The 19647-nt window shown below is 49.1% G+C and overlaps 2 protein-coding genes across 2 annotated transcripts; both read left to right on the forward strand.

Moving 5' to 3' along the window:
- Positions 1-861: 861 nt before the first annotated feature.
- Positions 862-2133, forward strand: LOC123078015 (uncharacterized). The gene is made up of 3 exons (XM_044500397.1): positions 862-1171; positions 1250-1591; positions 1681-2133. The coding sequence occupies exons 1-3, from the start codon at positions 1157-1159 to the stop codon at positions 2053-2055; spliced, it is 732 nt and encodes a 243-aa protein (XP_044356332.1). The 5' UTR covers positions 862-1156; the 3' UTR covers positions 2056-2133.
- Positions 2134-9010: 6877 nt separating this feature from the next.
- LOC123074408 (uncharacterized) lies at positions 9011-10281 on the forward strand. The gene is made up of 3 exons (XM_044497268.1): positions 9011-9320; positions 9399-9740; positions 9830-10281. Exons 1-3 carry the CDS (start codon positions 9306-9308, stop codon positions 10151-10153), a joined length of 681 nt encoding a protein of 226 aa, XP_044353203.1. The 5' UTR covers positions 9011-9305; the 3' UTR covers positions 10154-10281.
- The last annotated feature ends 9366 nt before the right edge of the window (positions 10282-19647 follow it).

Consider the following 19647-nt stretch of genomic DNA (forward strand, 5'->3'; position numbering starts at 1 on the left):
ATGTGGTACGTGATATCCAGGACAATGTTTGCTGATGGCACAGGCAAGAATGCTCCATGGATGTGGCTGAAGGCGTTGACCGTCTTCGATAGCAAATGGAGTTGGGGTTCGGCGACACTGGCTTACTTGTATCGACAGGTATGAAGTTGTTTCCTTTTCACTTCATTGATACATTATCAATGCGCTCTTGCGGCAAATTTGACCATGTTCTCTTTTATGTGCAGTTGGACGAAGCCTGTTGTAGGCACACTGGAGGTATTGGTGGTTGTCTGCTCGCACTTTCCATATGGAGCTGGGAGCGTTTGCCGGTTGGACGACCGAAGACCGTGAAGTACGAGGATTGGGACGATAAAGACGACCCACTACGGCTCCCCACTTGGGCTTACAAGTGGGATGTGTTAAATGAGACGACGGATGATCCCTCGGTAATGTACAAGTTGTACAAGAGCGAGCTGGACGCGATCACGCCTGAGCAGGTGAACCGACATTGCATAAGTGATTATCATGCTTGTATCGTAACTCGATATCAATTTTGCATTCAATCCCATTTTGCAGGTGGAATGGGAGCCGTATGGAAAAGGAGAGAGTTTTGGTAACCCTATGGAGTTCAGGCTGAATCCGATGTGCACTAGGGATAGGGATCTCTGGCATATGCGGTGCCCACTGATATGCAACTGGGCGGTTGAGCTTCACCTGCCACATCGGGTGTTTCGTCAGTTTGGTTTGTTCCAGCCACACCCGCCGGAGTGGGAGGACACGGACAAGTTGCTACACGCGTAAGATATAATTAACCTTGAGCACTTAGCAGCTTCTCGACGGTTTTGATGATGCTAATATTCTGTTTCTAACTTGCAGGTTGGATAGGAAAAAGCAGCGGAAGATCAAGGATTGGGCCAAGCATCACATCAAGTATGTCGTGCAGTTCGCTCTTAGTGTGGAGCAAGCAAGGGCTGGAAAACGAGCCCAGCTTCGTGAGCACTGCCTGATCGCGTTCAACAACTATCTCACATGGTTTCCTGCAAGTACCCACGTGGAGGTATGCCAACCGGCGTATGCTGAGGAGATTCTGGAAGAACCCACCGTTTTTGATGAGGTAGCCCAGCACCAGTACAACGCATTAGTCAGGAAAGGCAACTCAGTGATCCCTTCAGCTCCAATGATGAACTTTGTGGTTAGCCCTTTTTGCTTTTCCATTCGCACTATTCACATCTTTGCTTGCCTAACACTTTGATACCGTTTCTGTTCATAGCATGCCCAGATCAAGAAAGCAGCTGATGAGACCGAGACTATTCTGGAAACAACCCCGGCTGGCAAAAGCGATGGGGAAGGTGCACTTCGAGCATTCATTAAGGTTCACATCTCCTTCAAACTAGCACTTAACATTTGTTGCTACCTTCCATGTCTCATTCAATTGTACATGTTGCAGCGCCAGGGCCAAAAGTTAAGGCGGCTATCAAACCTTTTCGGTTGTCGTGACCCTGAGTATGTATCACCAGAACGGTCTAGGTCAGCGACACCATCAGATCCCGCTTCGGGGCAGGGCCATGGTGAACCTTTCGAGGATGAGGACGTGGGTGTGGTCACCCAAGAGGTATGTCACGACGATATATATCCATTTGTTGATGCATTACTAATTATATCCTCACACACGGTCTTTCCATATCTTCTGTTGATGCATAGGTTGCTGATGATATGACCGTGGGGAGGTACCAGGCTCGGTCTGCATACGAGTTGAAGCCTAGGACGGGAATCAACAAGTACACACCTGAAGACTTCACCCAAAGAGGCCAAAGAGGCAAAAGGACGGTCGGCACCTCGCGGATGGCGGCTTTGGATGACTATTTGGATGACGTGGACGAACCGGAGCCGGAGCGGGTTCCTCTTCCTAGGAAGGTGAAGAAGATAAGCGTCAAGAGGGGGGAGGAGCCAGCGAGCGTGGAAAGCACTAGTCATCGTCATTTTTTTTATAATGTTGAACTTAGAGTGGAATTTGTTATGTCGTTGAACTTGGAGTGGTCGTACCTTTTAGTAATGTGGAATTTGTTATGTCGTTGAACTTGGAGTGGTGGTAGCTCTATGTTAAACTTGAACTTATTGTGATGGTCCTTTGTAAGAAATGATGTCTGTGGTGAACCCTTTTTGAACCTTAATGTTTATTATACGAATTGTTGAACTGTGGCTGAAAATGACCCAGTAGAGGGGCGGGGGGGGAGGAGGCACAGAAGGCAGGCCTCCAGTTTGAGGCAAAAAATTTGCTAAGTGTTTGTGCAGCGCCTAGCTAGGGGGCGCCACACTGTACTGTGCAACGCCTAGCCGCCAGGCGCTGCACAGTAGAGTGTGGCGCCTCCAGGCTAGGCGCTGCACAGGTCTGTAACTTGCTACATCTTCTGTTGCTGTCTGGATAGCTATAGACCTGTGCAGCGCCTAGCCTGGAGGCGCCACACTCTACTGTGCAACGCCTAGCAGGCAGGCGCTGCACTGTAGAGTGTGGCGCCTCCAGGCTAGGCGCTGCACAGGTCTGTAACTTGCCACACCTTCTGTTGCTGTCTTGATAGCTACAGACCTGTGCAGCGCCTAGCCTGGAGGCGCCACACTCTACTGTGCAACGCCTAGCAGGCAGGCGCTGCACTGTAGAGTGTGGCGCCTCCAGGCTAGGCGCTGCACAGGTTTGTAGCTATCCAGACAGCCACAGTAGGTAGGCCTCCAGTTTGAGGCAAAAAATTCGCTAAGTGTTTGTGCAGCGCCTAGCTCGGGGGCCCCACACTATACTGCGCAACGCCTAGGGGCCAGGCGCTGCACTATTGAGTGTGGCGCCTCCGGGCTAGGCACTGCACAGGTCTGTAACTTGCCATACCTTCTGTTGCTGTCTGCATAGGTACAGACCTGTGCAGCGCCTAGCCTGGAGGCGCCACACTCTACTGTGCAACGCCAAGCTGCCAGGCGCTGCACAGTAGAGTGTGGCGCCTCCAGGCTAGGCGCTGCACGGGTCTATAACTTGCCATACCTTCTGTTGTTGTCTGGATAGCTACAGACCTGTGCAGCGCCTAGCCTGGAGGCGCCACACTCATGCCTCCAGTTTGAGGCAAAAAATTCGCTAAGTGTTTGTGCAGCGCCTAGCCCGGAGGCGCTACACTATACCGTGCAACGCCTAGCGGCCAGGCGCTGCACTGTAGAGTGTGGCGCCTCCAGGCTAGGCGCTGCACATGTCTGTAGCTATCCAGAGAGCCACAGAAGGTAGGCCTCCAGTTTGAGGCACTTGACTTGGACTTAGTGAATTTTTTAGCTATCCAGAGAGCCACAGCAGCTAGGCGCCACACGGTATATTGCAGCGCCCAGATGCTAGGCGTTGCACTTGGACTTGGTGAATTTTTTAGCATATGCAAACATAGTAAGTAACAACTGTAGATTGCAGCGCCCAGATGTGAAGTAGGATTGATACGTAGCAAGCAAACAACTGTGAAAAGAACATATGCACGAAGTACTTCACGACACATAGTAGTTCATAACACATAGTAGTTCATAACACATAGTACTTCACGACACATAGTAGTTCTTACAACCAAATCGAGGAGGAGACATAGTAGTTCACCGCACATAGTAGTTCTTACAACCAAATCGAGGAGGAGACATAGTAGTTCACGACACATAGTAGTTCACAACCAAATCGAAGAGGAGACATAGTAGTTCACAACCAAATCGAAGAGGAGACATAGTAGTTCACAACCAAATCGAAGAGGATGACATAGCTCTATTGCGTAGAGCAAGGCCCCTTTCCCTTCTTCTTCCTCTCTTCTTCCTCTTCCTCCTCCCTTTTTCTTATGAGGTGAGCCTCCTTAACCACCCTCTCCATGAATATCTGATTGTCCCTCTCTTCTTTTTCAGCTGCAATTGCCCAAAGCTTCATGGTTCTTTCTTCAAAATCCTGTTGACGCTTCTTCTGTGCCTCCTCAACTTTCCTCATCAACGCTTGCTCCCTAGCGCGCATCGCATTTGCTGCAGTCTGTTTTCGCTTCCTCTCCTTCTCAAGCTCCTCTTCCTTCTTCTTCTTTAGCTTGGCTGCATCCTCCTCTCTAAGCTTCTTCGCAGCCTTCTCCCACCATCCCGCCATCTCATCTTCGCCATCCTCCTTCATCGTTGGTTTGTTGGGTTGGGAAGCCGCCATACCTACAATGAGTGAAACATAATGGTTAGTAAGGACAATAAGAACAAATGGAAGCACATATGAAAAAGAAGAACATATGAAAAAACAAGAACATATGATACATTATAGTTAGTGAGGAACATACGGAAACGGTCCATCTAGGTATCCAAACATTCCTCTATAACGAACTTGCCCTTGTCCATCACCACGACCAAGTGCACCACCAAGGCCAAGACCATCACCAAGGCCGAGACAATCACCACGACCATTACCACCACGTCGAGCTCTACCACCACCACGGCCTAGACCACCACCACCACCTCTACCACCACCACGGCCTCTTGTAAGTCCAAGTTGCCGACCTCTTTGTTGCCTAGATCCTCTTTGGCTAACACTTGGTTGGCTAGGCACTTGTTGGCTACCACTTGGTTGCCTTGGCACTTGTTGGCTACCACTAGGTTGGCTACCACTTGGTTGGCTTGGCACTTGTTGGCTACCACTAGGTTGGCTACCACTTGGTTGGCTCCCTTGTGTAGCTCCTTGTTGGCTTGTGCTTGCATCATTTTTCTTGGACCTTTTCCTTGGTTTCGTACATTTTATTTTGTTGTGGCCATGACCTTTGCACTCCCCACAACGGGAGCTCTCACGAGGCTCTTGGAATTGGTCGTTGCCCGCTTCGTGGCGCCCACCATGGCCCCATCCGTCCATGTCGCCTCTAAGATGCTTTGTCTTACGTCTACCCCGTTTAACAACCTTCAACTCCGGATCCGGCCATAGTTGAACTCCATGATACTCCGGCCATTGTGATTGGTCAAGGTATGGGTGAAAGCGGGGAGCCCATGTTTTCTTGACCGTCATGATTAAGAACTCCGACTCCCTCACGGTGCGTGGGTGATTGATGTCCACATTCCTAACGCGACCGGCGGTATACAAGTGTGAGCATGGGAGATGAAGCAACAATGGCCTCCTGCAAGTGCAATCACATTGTGTTAACGACACCTTGAAAGCCCGACCTCCATGTTGCCGGCCATCGTTTGTGGTTCCTCCTGGCTCTTTCACTTCGTACTTCCACTCTTCGTTGTCATATAATATAGCTTCTTCTGAGTCCGCCTTACGTGATTGAAATACCAACCATTCATAAATTTTGGGTGGGAACTTGTACTTGTACTTCCGTGGGTTCTCACCCGCTATCTGTGCATCGGTTTCCATCGAGTACTTTACAAAGTACGCATTCATCTTGTCAAATGTGTATTGAACTATTGCCGTCACGGGTAATCCACGTGCACCTATAGAAAGCAACTGGTTCTATCTCCCACTTCCCTTTACATTTCAGTTTGTCTTCATGAAGTCATTGCTAGCTTGTCTGGTCTGATTGACTTCACTGTGTGTAGACTATTTACTATTTGGCTTCATACTGTCTTCCATCCTGATCCATACTACCTAGCTGTTGATAGTCTTCGTACTTTCACACATTGCTTACTTGACTATGGCTTGTCTAGTGTAGTCTATCTTCCGCTGCATATCAATAGGTTCATTTCTACTGTTTGTCTTCAAAGACCTCGTGTTTTGAAGACTTCCATAAAAATCGCCTATTCACCCCCCTCTAGTCGATAACTAGCACTTTCAATTGGTATTAGAGCAAGGTGCTCCCTTGTTCTGTGTGATTCGGTTTAACCACCTGGAGTTTTAGCTATGTCGACTGCAGGGATAATCAAGGTCTCCGCTGCGTGCCTAGTTTTCAATGGCACTGATTACCCCTACTGGAAGAATAAGATGCGCATGCATCTTGAAGCCATTGATGTCGACCTCTGGTATGTCGTCAAGAATGGCGTTCCCAAGGTCAGTGAAGGTGTCACCGCTGCTGATGTGAAGAGGTTCATTCAACTGGATTCGACTGCCAAGAACATCATCTGTGGTCATCTGACCAAAGAACAGTACGGTCACTACATCTCCGAGTGTCCAGCTCAAGAAATGATGAAGCTTCCACTCGTGACCACAAGAAGAGAACATGCCACAAACACGAGAAGCCTGTTCACGACATCTCTGAGTGTCCTCAGTGGGACAAGGAATCTAACAAGAAGAAGAAGAGCAAGGAATATGATTCTGACGACAAGAAGAAGAAATCCTCAAAGTCTTCTTCAAAGTCATCATCAAAGTCTTCATCTCACAAGAAGAGCTCGTCCAGCAAGGCTCGTGCGTTTGTTGGCAAGGAGATGGATTCAGAGGAGGAGTCTGCTTCTTAGGAGGCGGAGGTGGAGTCTGAGGAGGAGTCCGATTCAGGTGTGGCAAGCCTGGCTCTAGCTTCAGCTTACGTCGCCAAGTCCATCTTCAACACCGAAGACAATGGCCTCGTCGCCGACGCTGATGCTGATGATGAGGATGACTCTGCTCTGACCTACTGCTTCATGGCACGTGGTGCCAACGTAAACTCACGCGATGCTTACTTTCAAACATCCAGTGAAGATGACTTTGAATGTGAATCTAAACCTAGCTACAAAACACTTGCTAAAATTGCAACTGAACAACAAACTGCTATGGAACATATTCAAAAGTTGCTAGACAAAAGCGATGACCCTGTTGGACGCAGAAATGAATCGAACTCAGTCCTTAACTGAAGACCTTTTTGTGCAGCGCCCGCCAGGCCGGCGCCACACCCAACGGTGCAGCGCCTAGCTCTGGGGCGTTGTACTCCAGTCCACCGTGGCAGCCCTGGGCCCCGGACCCAGCAGTGCAGCGCCTACGAGGTAGGCGCCACACATGTAATGTGCAGCGCCTAGCCCTTAGGCGTTGCACTGTGACTTAGATGCCAGCCACCCGCTCCCCCCCCCCCCCCCACCCCACCCATTCGTTCCAGGAGTTACAGAACAGCGCCGGCGGCTTCCTCCTCTCCCCCTCTCAATCCCCTCTCCCAAATCCTTCAGATCTGACGATTTGGTTCGTGCATTTCTTCACCAATCCATCCTAGAAGGTACTCTCCTCCGATCCCCTTCTTTCTATCCCTACAAAATATGGTATTTCAAAGATTTGGGGAATCCTTGTTTGATTTGATTAGATATGAATCTTGCATGTATTAGAAATTTGCATGTATTACAACCCTTGTTTGTTTGATTTGTGGAACCCTAGTGTATTTTATTTTATTGAAAAAATATGGTTGGATATATAGATTGACATGTTATTTCTATGGAAAAGTTATTTGTATGAAGTAGGCCTAGTTTAGTTTTGGATACATATGCTTTGAATTATACTCGTATTGAGAAAAATGCTTTGGATACATATGCTTTGAATCTTGCATGTAGTAGGCCTACTTCAGTTTTTTTGAATTGAAAAGATAATCGTGTTGACAAGAATGCTTTGTTGAAATTGTTAGGATGGTTTGGCTTCTCGATGATTATTGGGACAAACAACACCGGTCGTACGCTATGTCGGTGGAGCAGCTGGTAATACTGAAAGTGGCCGGTGTTATGAAATTCGTATTTTTTTTCAAACACAAATGCCCCATATGTAATGTTATGATTTGTTTGTTTGTAGGAGCTTGCACCTCTGAAGCTTCGGTCTCACGAGATCAGCCTTGGATGGATGCGCTATGATGAGCGGTACACACCGTATGTAAGGGAGGCAGGACTTCTCCCTTTCATTCAGTTGGTCCGCCGGTCGATGCCACTCAACAATGCTGCAGCACTCACCGCGCTTATTGATCATTGGAGGCCGAAGACACACACTTTCCATCTTCGGACCAGGGAGATGACCGTGACGCTGCAGGATATTGCTATGATTACCGATCTTTCTATTAATGGCAATCCTTTATGTATGAACACCGATTTTGATGGGTGGCGCGCGCAGATGCATGCCCATATCGGTATGGTTCCTTCGGAGCCTCGGGAACCAGAAGCAGAAAATAAGAAGGAAAGAGTCGCAGCGGGCGCTACTTTCACGTGGATATCATCGAACTTCAGTCATTGCCCTGAGGATGCTAATAAAGACATGGTGAAGACATATGCTCGTGTCTACATGTGGTACGTGATATCCAGGACAATGTTTGCTGATGGCACAGGCAAGAATGCTCCATGGATGTGGCTGAAGGCGTTGACCGTCTTCGATAGCAAATGGAGTTGGGGTTCGGCGACACTGGCTTACTTGTATCGACAGGTATGAAGTTGTTTCCTTTTCACTTCATTGATACATTATCAATGCGCTCTTGCGGCAAATTTGACCATGTTCTCTTTTATGTGCAGTTGGACGAAGCCTGTTGTAGGCACACTGGAGGTATTGGTGGTTGTCTGCTCGCACTTTCCATATGGAGCTGGGAGCGTTTGCCGGTTGGACGACCGAAGACCGTGAAGTACGAGGATTGGGACGATAAAGACGACCCACTACGGCTCCCCACTTGGGCTTACAAGTGGGATGTGTTAAATGAGACGACGGATGATCCCTCGGTAATGTAGAAGTTGTACAAGAGCGAGCTGGACGCGATCACGCCTGAGCAGGTGAACCGACATTGCATAAGTGATTATCATGCTTGTATCGTAACTCGATATCAATTTTGCATTCAATCCCATTTTGCAGGTGGAATGGGAGCCGTATGGAAAAGGAGAGAGTTTTGGTAACCCTATGGAGTTCAGGCTGAATCCGATGTGCACTAGGGATAGGGATCTCTGGCATATGCGGTGCCCACTGATATGCAACTGGGCGGTTGAGCTTCACCTGCCACATCGGGTGTTTCGTCAGTTTGGTTTGTTCCAGCCACACCCGCCGGAGTGGGAGGACACGGACAAGTTGCTACACGCATAAGATATAATTAACCTTGAGCACTTAGCAGCTTCTCGACGGTTTCGATGATGCTAATATTCTGTTTCTAACTTGCAGGTTGGATAGGAAAAAGCAGCGGAAGATCAAGGATTGGGCCAAGCATCACATCAAGTATGTCGTGCAGTTCGCTCTTAGTGTGGAGCAAGCAAGGGCTGGAAAACGAGCCCAGCTTCGTGAGCACTGCCTGATCGCGTTCAACAACTATCTCACATGGTTTCCTGCAAGTACCCACGTGGAGGTATGCCAACCGGCGTATGCTGAGGAGATTCTGGAAGAACCCACCGTTTTTGATGAGGTAGCCCAGCACCAGTACAACGCATTAGTCAGGAAAGGCAACTCAGTGATCCCTTCAGCTCCAATGATGAACTTTGTGGTTAGCCCTTTTTGCTTTTCCATTCGCACTATTCACATCTTCGCTTGCCTAACACTTTGATACCGTTTCTGTTCATAGCATGCCCAGATCAAGAAAGCAGCTGATGAGACCGAGACTATTCTGGAAACAACCCCGGCTGGCAAAAGCGATGGGGAAGGTGCACTTCGAGCATTCATTAAGGTTCACATCTCCTTCAAACTAGCACTTAACATTTGTTGCTACCTTCCATGTCTCATTCAATTGTACATGTTGCAGCGCCAGGGCCAAAAGTTAAGGCGGCTATCAAACCTTTTCGGTTGTCGTGACCCTGAGTATGTATCACCAGAACGGTCTAGGTCAGCGACACCATCAGATCCCGCTTCGGGGCAGGGCCATGGTGAACCTTTCGAGGATGAGGACGTGGGTGTGGTCACCCAAGAGGTATGTCACGACGATATATATCCATTTGTTGATGCATTACTAATTATATCCTCACACACGGTCTTTCCATATCTTCTGTTGATGCATAGGTTGCTGATGATATGACCGTGGGGAGGTACCAGGCTCGGTCTGCATACGAGTTGAAGCCTAGGACGGGAATCAACAAGTACACACCTGAAGACTTCACCCAAAGAGGCCAAAGAGGCAAAAGGACGGTCGGCACCTCGCGGATGGCGGCTTTGGATGACTATTTGGATGACGTGGACGAACCGGAGCCGGAGCGGGTTCCTCTTCCTAGGAAGGTGAAGAAGATAAGCGTCAAGAGGGGGGTGGAGCCAGCGAGCGTGGAAAGCACTAGTCATCGTCATTTTTTTATAATGTTGAACTTAGAGTGGAATTTGTTATGTCGTTGAACTTGGAGTGGTCGTACCTTTTAGTAATGTGGAATTTGTTATGTCGTTGAACTTGGAGTGGTGGTAGCTCTATGTTAAACTTGAACTTATTGTGATGGTCCTTTGTAAGAAATGATGTCTGTGGTGAACCCTTTTTGAACCTTAATGTTTATTATACGAATTGTTGAACTGTGGCTGAAAATGACCCAGTAGAGGGGGGGGGGAGGAGGCACAGAAGGCAGGCCTCCAGTTTGAGGCAAAAAATTTGCTAAGTGTTTGTGCAGCGCCTAGCTAGGGGGCGCCACACTGTACTGTGCAACGCCTAGCCGCCAGGCGCTGCACAGTAGAGTGTGGCGCCTCCAGGCTAGGCGCTGCACAGGTCTGTAACTTGCTACATCTTCTGTTGCTGTCTGGATAGCTATAGACCTGTGCAGCGCCTAGCCTGGAGGCGCCACACTCTACTGTGCAACGCCTAGCAGGCAGGCGCTGCACTGTAGAGTGTGGCGCCTCCAGGCTAGGCGCTGCACAGGTCTGTAACTTGCCACACCTTCTGTTGCTGTCTGGATAGCTACAGACCTGTGCAGCGCCTAGCCTGGAGGCGCCACACTCTACTGTGCAACGCCTAGCAGGCAGGCGCTGCACTGTAGAGTGTGGCGCCTCCAGGCTAGGCGCTGCACAGGTATGTAGCTATCCAGACAGCCACAGTAGGTAGGCCTCCAGTTTGAGGCAAAAAATTCGCAAAGTGTTTGTGCAGCGCCTAGCTCGGGGGCCCCACACTATACTGCGCAACGCCTAGGGGCCAGGCGCTGCACTATTGAGTGTGGCGCCTCCGGGCTAGGCACTGCACAGGTCTGTAACTTGCCATACCTTCTGTTGCTGTCTGCATAGGTACAGACCTGTGCAGCGCCTAGCCTGGAGGCGCCACACTCTACTGTGCAACGCCTAGCTGCCAGGCGCTGCACAGTAGAGTGTGGCGCCTCCAGGCTAGGCGCTGCACGGGTCTATAACTTGCCATACCTTCTGTTGTTGTCTGGATAGCTACAGACCTGTGCAGCGCCTAGCCTGGAGGCGCCACACTCATGCCTCCAGTTTGAGGCAAAAAATTCGCTAAGTGTTTGTGCAGCGCCTAGCCCGGAGGCGCTACACTATACCGTGCAACGCCTAGCGGCCAGGCACTGCACTGTAGAGTGTGGCGCCTCCAGGCTAGGCGCTGCACATGTCTGTAGCTATCCAGAGAGCCACAGAAGGTAGGCCTCCAGTTTGAGGCACTTGACTTGGACTTAGTGAATTTTTTAGCTATCCAGAGAGCCACAGCAGCTAGGCGCCACACGGTATATTGCAGCGCCCAGATGCTAGGCGTTGCACTTGGACTTGGTGAATTTTTTAGCATATGCAAACATAGTAAGTAACAACTGTAGATTGCAGCGCCCAGATGTGAAGTAGGATTGATACGTAGCAAGCAAACAACTGTGAAAAGAACATATGCACGAAGTACTTCACGACACATAGTAGTTCATAACACATAGTAGTTCATAACACATAGTACTTCACGACACATAGTAGTTCTTACAACCAAATCGAGGAGGAGACATAGTAGTTCACCGCACATAGTAGTTCTTACAACCAAATCGAGGAGGAGACATAGTAGTTCACGACACATAGTAGTTCACAACCAAATCGAAGAGGAGACATAGTAGTTCACAACCAAATCGAAGAGGAGACATAGTAGTTCACAACCAAATCGAAGAGGATGACATAGCTCTATTGCGTAGAGCAAGGCCCCTTTCCCTTCTTCTTCCTCTCTTCTTCCTCTTCCTCCTCCCTTTTTCTTATGAGGTGAGCCTCCTTAACCACCCTCTCCATGAATATCTGATTGTCCCTCTCTTCTTTTTCAGCTGCAATTGCCCAAAGCTTCATGGTTCTTTCTTCAAAATCCTGTTGACGCTTCTTCTGTGCCTCCTCAACTTTCCTCATCAACGCTTGCTCCCTAGCGCGCATCGCATTTGCTGCAGTCTATTTTTGCTTCCTCTCCTTCTCAAGCTCCTCTTCCTTCTTCTTCTTTAGCTTGGCTGCATCCTCCTCTCTAAGCTTCTTCGCAGCCTTCTCCCACCATCCCGCCATCTCATCTTCGACATCCTCCTTCATCGTTGGTTTGTTGGGTTGGGAAGCCGCCATACCTACAATGAGTGAAACATAATGGTTAGTAAGGACAATAAGAACAAATGGAAGCACATATGAAAAAGAAGAACATATGAAAAAACAAGAACATATGATACATTATAGTTAGTGAGGAACATACGGAAACGGTCCATCTAGGTATCCAAACATTCCTCTATAACGAACTTGCCCTTGTCCATCACCACGACCAAGTGCACCACCAAGGCCAAGACCATCACCAAGGCCGAGACAATCACCACGACCATTACCACCACGTCGAGCTCTACCACCACCACGGCCTAGACCACCACCACCACCTCTACCACCACCACGGCCTCTTGTAAGTCCAAGTTGCCGACCTCTTTGTTGCCTAGATCCTCTTTGGCTAACACTTGGTTGGCTAGGCACTTGTTGGCTACCACTTGGTTGCCTTGGCACTTGTTGGCTACCACTAGGTTGGCTACCACTTGGTTGGCTTGGCACTTGTTGGCTACCACTAGGTTGGCTACCACTTGGTTGGCTCCCTTGTGTAGCTCCTTGTTGGCTTGTGCTTGCATCATTTTTCTTGGACCTTTTCCTTGGTTTCGTACATTTTATTTTGTTGTGGCCATGACCTTTGCACTCCCCACAACGGGAGCTCTCACGAGGCTCTTGGAATTGGTCGTTGCCCGCTTCGTGGCGCCCACCATGGCCCCATCCGTCCATGTCGCCTCTAAGATGCTTTGTCTTACGTCTACCCCGTTTAACAACCTTCAACTCCGGATCCGGCCATAGTTGAACTCCATGATACTCCGGCCATTGTGATTGGTCAAGGTATGGGTGAAAGCGGGGAGCCCATGTTTTCTTGACCGTCATGATTAAGAACTCCGACTCCCTCACGGTGCGTGGGTGATTGATGTCCACATTCCTAACGCGACCGGCGGTATACAAGTGTGAGCATGGGAGATGAAGCAACAATGGCCTCCTGCAAGTGCAATCACATTGTGTTAACGACACCTTGAAAGCCCGACCTCCATGTTGCCGGCCATCGTTTGTGGTTCCTCCTGGCTCTTTCACTTCGTACTTCCACTCTTCGTTGTCATATAATATAGCTTCTTTTGAGTCCGCCTTCCGTGATTGAAATACCAACCATTCATAAATTTTGGGTGGGAACTTGTACTTGTACTTCCGTGGGTTCTCACCCGCTATCTGTGCATCGGTTTCCATCGAGTACTTTACAAAGTACGCATTCATCTTGTCAAATGTGTATTGAACTATTGCCGTCACGGGTAATCCACGTGCACCTATAGAAAGCAACTGGTTCTATCTCCCACTTCCCTTTACATTTCAGTTTGTCTTCATGAAGTCATTGCTAGCTTGTCTGGTCTGATTGACTTCACTGTGTGTAGACTATTTACTGTTTGGCTTCATACTGTCTTCCATCCTGATCCATACTACCTAGCTGTTGATAGTCTTCGTACTTTCACACATTGCTTACTTGACTATGGCTTGTCTAGTGTAGTCTATCTTCCGCTGCATATCAATAGGTTCATTTCTACTGTTTGTCTTCAAAGACCTCGTGTTTTGAAGACTTCCATAAAAATCGCCTATTCACCCCCCTCTAGTCGATAACTAGCACTTTCAATTGGTATTAGAGCAAGGTGCTCCCTTGTTCTGTGTGATTCGGTTTAACCACCTGGAGTTTTAGCTATGTCGACTGCAGGGATAATCAAGGTCTCCGCTGCGTGCCTAGTTTTCAATGGCACTGATTACCCCTACTGGAAGAATAAGATGCGCATGCATCTTGAAGCCATTGATGTCGACCTCTGGTATGTCGTCAAGAATGGCGTTCCCAAGGTCAGTGAAGGTGTCACCGCTGCTGATGTGAAGAGGTTCATTCAACTGGATTCGACTGCCAAGAACATCATCTGTGGTCATCTGACCAAAGAACAGTACGGTCACTACATCTCCGAGTGTCCAGCTCAAGAAATGATGAAGCTTCCACTCGTGACCACAAGAAGAGAACATGCCACAAACACGAGAAGCCTGTTCACGACATCTCTGAGTGTCCTCAGTGGGACAAGGAATCTAACAAGAAGAAGAAGAGCAAGGAATATGATTCTGACGACAAGAAGAAGAAATCCTCAAAGTCTTCTTCAAAGTCATCATCAAAGTCTTCATCTCACAAGAAGAGCTCGTCCAGCAAGGCTCGTGCGTTTGTTGGCAAGGAGATGGATTCAGAGGAGGAGTCTGCTTCTTAGGAGGCGGAGGTGGAGTCTGAGGAGGAGTCCGATTCAGGTGTGGCAAGCCTGGCTCTAGCTTCAGCTTACGTCGCCAAGTCCATCTTCAACACCGAAGACAATGGCCTCGTCGCCGACGCTGATGCTGATGATGAGGATGACTCTGCTCTGACCTACTGCTTCATGGCACGTGGTGCCAACGTAAACTCACGCGATGCTTACTTTCAAACATCCAGTGAAGATGACTTTGAATGTGAATCTAAACCTAGCTACAAAACACTTGCTAAAATTGCAACTGAACAACAAACTGCTATGGAACATATTCAAAAGTTGCTAGACAAAAGCGATGACCCTGTTGGACGCAGAAATGAATCGAACTCAGTCCTTAACTGAAGACCTTTTTGTGCAGCGCCCGCCAGGCCGGCGCCACACCCAACGGTGCAGCGCCTAGCTCTGGGGCGTTGTACTCCAGTCCACCGTGGCAGCCCTGGGCCCCGGACCCAGCAGTGCAGCGCCTACGAGGTAGGCGCCACACATGTAATGTGCAGCGCCTAGCCCTTAGGCGTTGCACTGTGACTTAGATGCCAGCCACCCGCTCCCTCCCCCTCCCCCACCCCACCCATTCGTTCCAGGAGTTACAGAACAGCGCCGGCGGCTTCCTCCTCTCCCCCTCTCAATCCCCTCTCCCAAATCCTTCAGATCTGACGATTTGGTTCGTGCATTTCTTCACCAATCCATCCTAGAAGGTACTCTCCTCCGATCCCCTTCTTTCTATCCCTACAAAATATGGTATTTCAAAGATTTGGGGAATCCTTGTTTGATTTGATTAGATATGAATCTTGCATGTATTAGAAATTTGCATGTATTACAACCCTTGTTTGTTTGATTTGTGGAACCCTAGTGTATTTTATTTTATTGAAAAAATATGGTTGGATATATAGATTGACATGTTATTTCTATGGAAAAGTTATTTGTATGAAGTAGGCCTAGTTTAGTTTTGGATACATATGCTTTGAATTATACTCGTATTGAGAAAAATGCTTTGGATACATATGCTTTGAATCTTGCATGTAGTAGGCCTACTTCAGTTTTTTTGAATTGAAAAGATAATCGTGTTGACAAGAATGCTTTGTTGAAATTGTTAGGATGGTTTGGCTTCTCGATGATTATTGGGACAAACAACACCGGTCGTACGCTATGTCGGTGGAGCAGCTGGTAATACTGAAAGTGGCCGGTGTTATGAAATTCGTATTTTTTTTCAAACACAAATGCCCCATATGTAATGTTATGATTTGTTTGTTTGTAGGAGCTTGCACCTCTGAAGCTTCGGTCTCACGAGATCAGCCTTGGATGGATGTGCTATGATGAGCGGTACACACCGTATGTAAGGGAGGCAGGACTTCTCCCTTTCATTCAGTTGGTCCGCCGGTCGATGCCACTCAACAATGCTGCAGCACTCACCGCGCTTATTGATCATTGGAGGCCGAAGACACACACTTTCCATCTTCGGACCAGGGAGATGACCGTGACGCTGCAGGATATTGCTATGATTACCGATCTTTCTATTAATGGCAATCCTTTATGTATGAACACCGATTTTGATGGGTGGCGCGCGCAGATGCATGCCCATATCGGTATGGTTCCTTCGGAGCCTCGGGAACCAGAAGCAGAAAATAAGAAGGAAAGAGTCGCAGCGGGCGCTACTTTCACGTGGATATCATCGAACTTCAGTCATTGCCCTGAGGATGCTAATAAAGACATGGTGAAGACATATGCTCGTGTCTACATGTGGTACGTGATATCCAGGACAATGTTTGCTGATGGCACAGGCAAGAATGCTCCATGGATGTGGCTGAAGGCGTTGACCGTCTTCGATAGCAAATGGAGTTGGGGTTCGGCGACACTGGCTTACTTGTATCGACAGGTATGAAGTTGTTTCCTTTTCACTTCATTGATACATTATCAATGCGCTCTTGCGGCAAATTTGACCATGTTCTCTTTTATGTGCAGTTGGACGAAGCCTGTTGTAGGCACACTGGAGGTATTGGTGGTTGTCTGCTCGCACTTTCCATATGGAGCTGGGAGCGTTTGCCGGTTGGACGACCGAAGACCGTGAAGTACGAGGATTGGGACGATAAAGACGACCCACTACGGCTCCCCACTTGGGCTTACAAGTGGGATGTGTTAAATGAGACGACGGATGATCCCTCGGTAATGTAGAAGTTGTACAAGAGCGAGCTGGACGCGATCACGCCTGAGCAGGTGAACCGACATTGCATAAGTGATTATCATGCTTGTATCGTAACTCGATATCAATTTTGCATTCAATCCCATTTTGCAGGTGGAATGGGAGCCGTATGGAAAAGGAGAGAGTTTTGGTAACCCTATGGAGTTCAGGCTGAATCCGATGTGCACTAGGGATAGGGATCTCTGGCATATGCGGTGCCCACTGATATGCAACTGGGCGGTTGAGCTTCACCTGCCACATCGGGTGTTTCGTCAGTTTGGTTTGTTCCAGCCACACCCGCCGGAGTGGGAGGACACGGACAAGTTGCTACACGCATAAGATATAATTAACCTTGAGCACTTAGCAGCTTCTCGACGGTTTCGATGATGCTAATATTCTGTTTCTAACTTGCAGGTTGGATAGGAAAAAGCAGCGGAAGATCAAGGATTGGGCCAAGCATCACATCAAGTATGTCGTGCAGTTCGCTCTTAGTGTGGAGCAAGCAAGGGCTGGAAAACGAGCCCAGCTTCGTGAGCACTGCCTGATCGCGTTCAACAACTATCTCACATGGTTTCCTGCAAGTACCCCACGTGGAGGTATGCCAACCGGCGTATGCTGAGGAGATTCTGGAAGAACCCACCGTTTTTGATGAGGTAGCCCAGCACCAGTACAACGCATTAGTCAGGAAAGGCAACTCAGTGATCCCTTCAGCTCCAATGATGAACTTTGTGGTTAGCCCTTTTTGCTTTTCCATTCGCACTATTCACATCTTCGCTTGCCTAACACTTTGATACCGTTTCTGTTCATAGCATGCCCAGATCAAGAAAGCAGCTGATGAGACCGAGACTATTCTGGAAACAACCCCGGCTGGCAAAAGCGATGGGGAAGGTGCACTTCGAGCATTCATTAAGGTTCACATCTCCTTCAAACTAGCACTTAACATTTGTTGCTACCTTCCATGTCTCATTCAATTGTACATGTTGCAGCGCCAGGGCCAAAAGTTAAGGCGGCTATCAAACCTTTTCGGTTGTCGTGACCCTGAGTATGTATCACCAGAACGGTCTAGGTCAGCGACACCATCAGATCCCGCTTCGGGGCAGGGCCATGGTGAACCTTTCGAGGATGAGGACGTGGGTGTGGTCACCCAAGAGGTATGTCACGACGATATATATCCATTTGTTGATGCATTACTAATTATATCCTCACACACGGTCTTTCCATATCTTCTGTTGATGCATAGGTTGCTGATGATATGACCGTGGGGAGGTACCAGGCTCGGTCTGCATACGAGTTGAAGCCTAGGACGGGAATCAACAAGTACACACCTGAAGACTTCACCCAAAGAGGCCAAAGAGGCAAAAGGACGGTCGGCACCTCGCGGATGGCGGCTTTGGATGACTATTTGGATGACGTGGACGAACCGGAGCCGGAGCGGGTTCCTCTTCCTAGGAAGGTGAAGAAGATAAGCGTCAAGAGGGGGGTGGAGCCAGCGAGCGTGGAAAGCACTAGTCATCGTCATTTTTTTATAATGTTGAACTTAGAGTGGAATTTGTTATGTCGTTGAACTTGGAGTGGTCGTACCTTTTAGTAATGTGGAATTTGTTATGTCGTTGAACTTGGAGTGGTGGTAGCTCTATGTTAAACTTGAACTTATTGTGATGGTCCTTTGTAAGAAATGATGTCTGTGGTGAACCCTTTTTGAACCTTAATGTTTATTATACGAATTGTTGAACTGTGGCTGAAAATGACCCAGTAGAGGGGGGGGGAGGAGGCACAGAAGGCAGGCCTCCAGTTTGAGGCAAAAAATTTGCTAAGTGTTTGTGCAGCGCCTAGCTAGGGGGCGCCACACTGTACTGTGCAACGCCTAGCCGCCAGGCGCTGCACAGTAGAGTGTGGCGCCTCCAGGCTAGGCGCTGCACAGGTCTGTAACTTGCTACATCTTCTGTTGCTGTCTGGATAGCTATAGACCTGTGCAGCGCCTAGCCTGGAGGCGCCACACTCTACTGTGCAACGCCTAGCAGGCAGGCGCTGCACTGTAGAGTGTGGCGCCTCCAGGCTAGGCGCTGCACAGGTCTGTAACTTGCCACACCTTCTGTTGCTGTCTGGATAGCTACAGACCTGTGCAGCGCCTAGCCTGGAGGCGCCACACTCTACTGTGCAACGCCTAGCAGGCAGGCGCTGCACTGTAGAGTGTGGCGCCTCCAGGCTAGGCGCTGCACAGGTATGTAGCTATCCAGACAGCCACAGTAGGTAGGCCTCCAGTTTGAGGCAAAAAATTCGCAAAGTGTTTGTGCAGCGCCTAGCTCGGGGGCCCCACACTATACTGCGCAACGCCTAGGGGCCAGGCGCTGCACTATTGAGTGTGGCGCCTCCGGGCTAGGCACTGCACAGGTCTGTAACTTGCCATACCTTCTGTTGCTGTCTGCATAGGTACAGACCTGTGCAGCGCCTAGCCTGGAGGCGCCACACTCTACTGTGCAACGCCTAGCTGCCAGGCGCTGCACAGTAGAGTGTGGCGCCTCCAGGCTAGGCGCTGCACGGGTCTATAACTTGCCATACCTTCTGTTGTTGTCTGGATAGCTACAGACCTGTGCAGCGCCTAGCCTGGAGGCGCCACACTCATGCCTCCAGTTTGAGGCAAAAAATTCGCTAAGTGTTTGTGCAGCGCCTAGCCCGGAGGCGCTACACTATACCGTGCAACGCCTAGCGGCCAGGCACTGCACTGTAGAGTGTGGCGCCTCCAGGCTAGGCGCTGCACATGTCTGTAGCTATCCAGAGAGCCACAGAAGGTAGGCCTCCAGTTTGAGGCACTTGACTTGGACTTAGTGAATTTTTTAGCTATCCAGAGAGCCACAGCAGCTAGGCGCCACACGGTATATTGCAGCGCCCAGATGCTAGGCGTTGCACTTGGA

The sequence above is a fragment of the Triticum aestivum genome, chromosome 3D, assembly GCF_018294505.1.
Source record: "Triticum aestivum cultivar Chinese Spring chromosome 3D, IWGSC CS RefSeq v2.1, whole genome shotgun sequence".
Lineage (NCBI taxonomy): Eukaryota > Viridiplantae > Streptophyta > Magnoliopsida > Poales > Poaceae > Triticum > Triticum aestivum.

Excerpts from the sequence above, each read along its gene's own strand:
- LOC123078015 (XM_044500397.1), top strand. Across the intron at positions 1,592-1,680 it reads TGGGTGTGGTCACCCAAGAG|GTTGCTGATGATATGACCGT; the intron begins GTATGTCACGAC and ends GTTGATGCATAG.
- LOC123074408 (XM_044497268.1), top strand. Across the intron at positions 9,741-9,829 it reads TGGGTGTGGTCACCCAAGAG|GTTGCTGATGATATGACCGT; the intron begins GTATGTCACGAC and ends GTTGATGCATAG.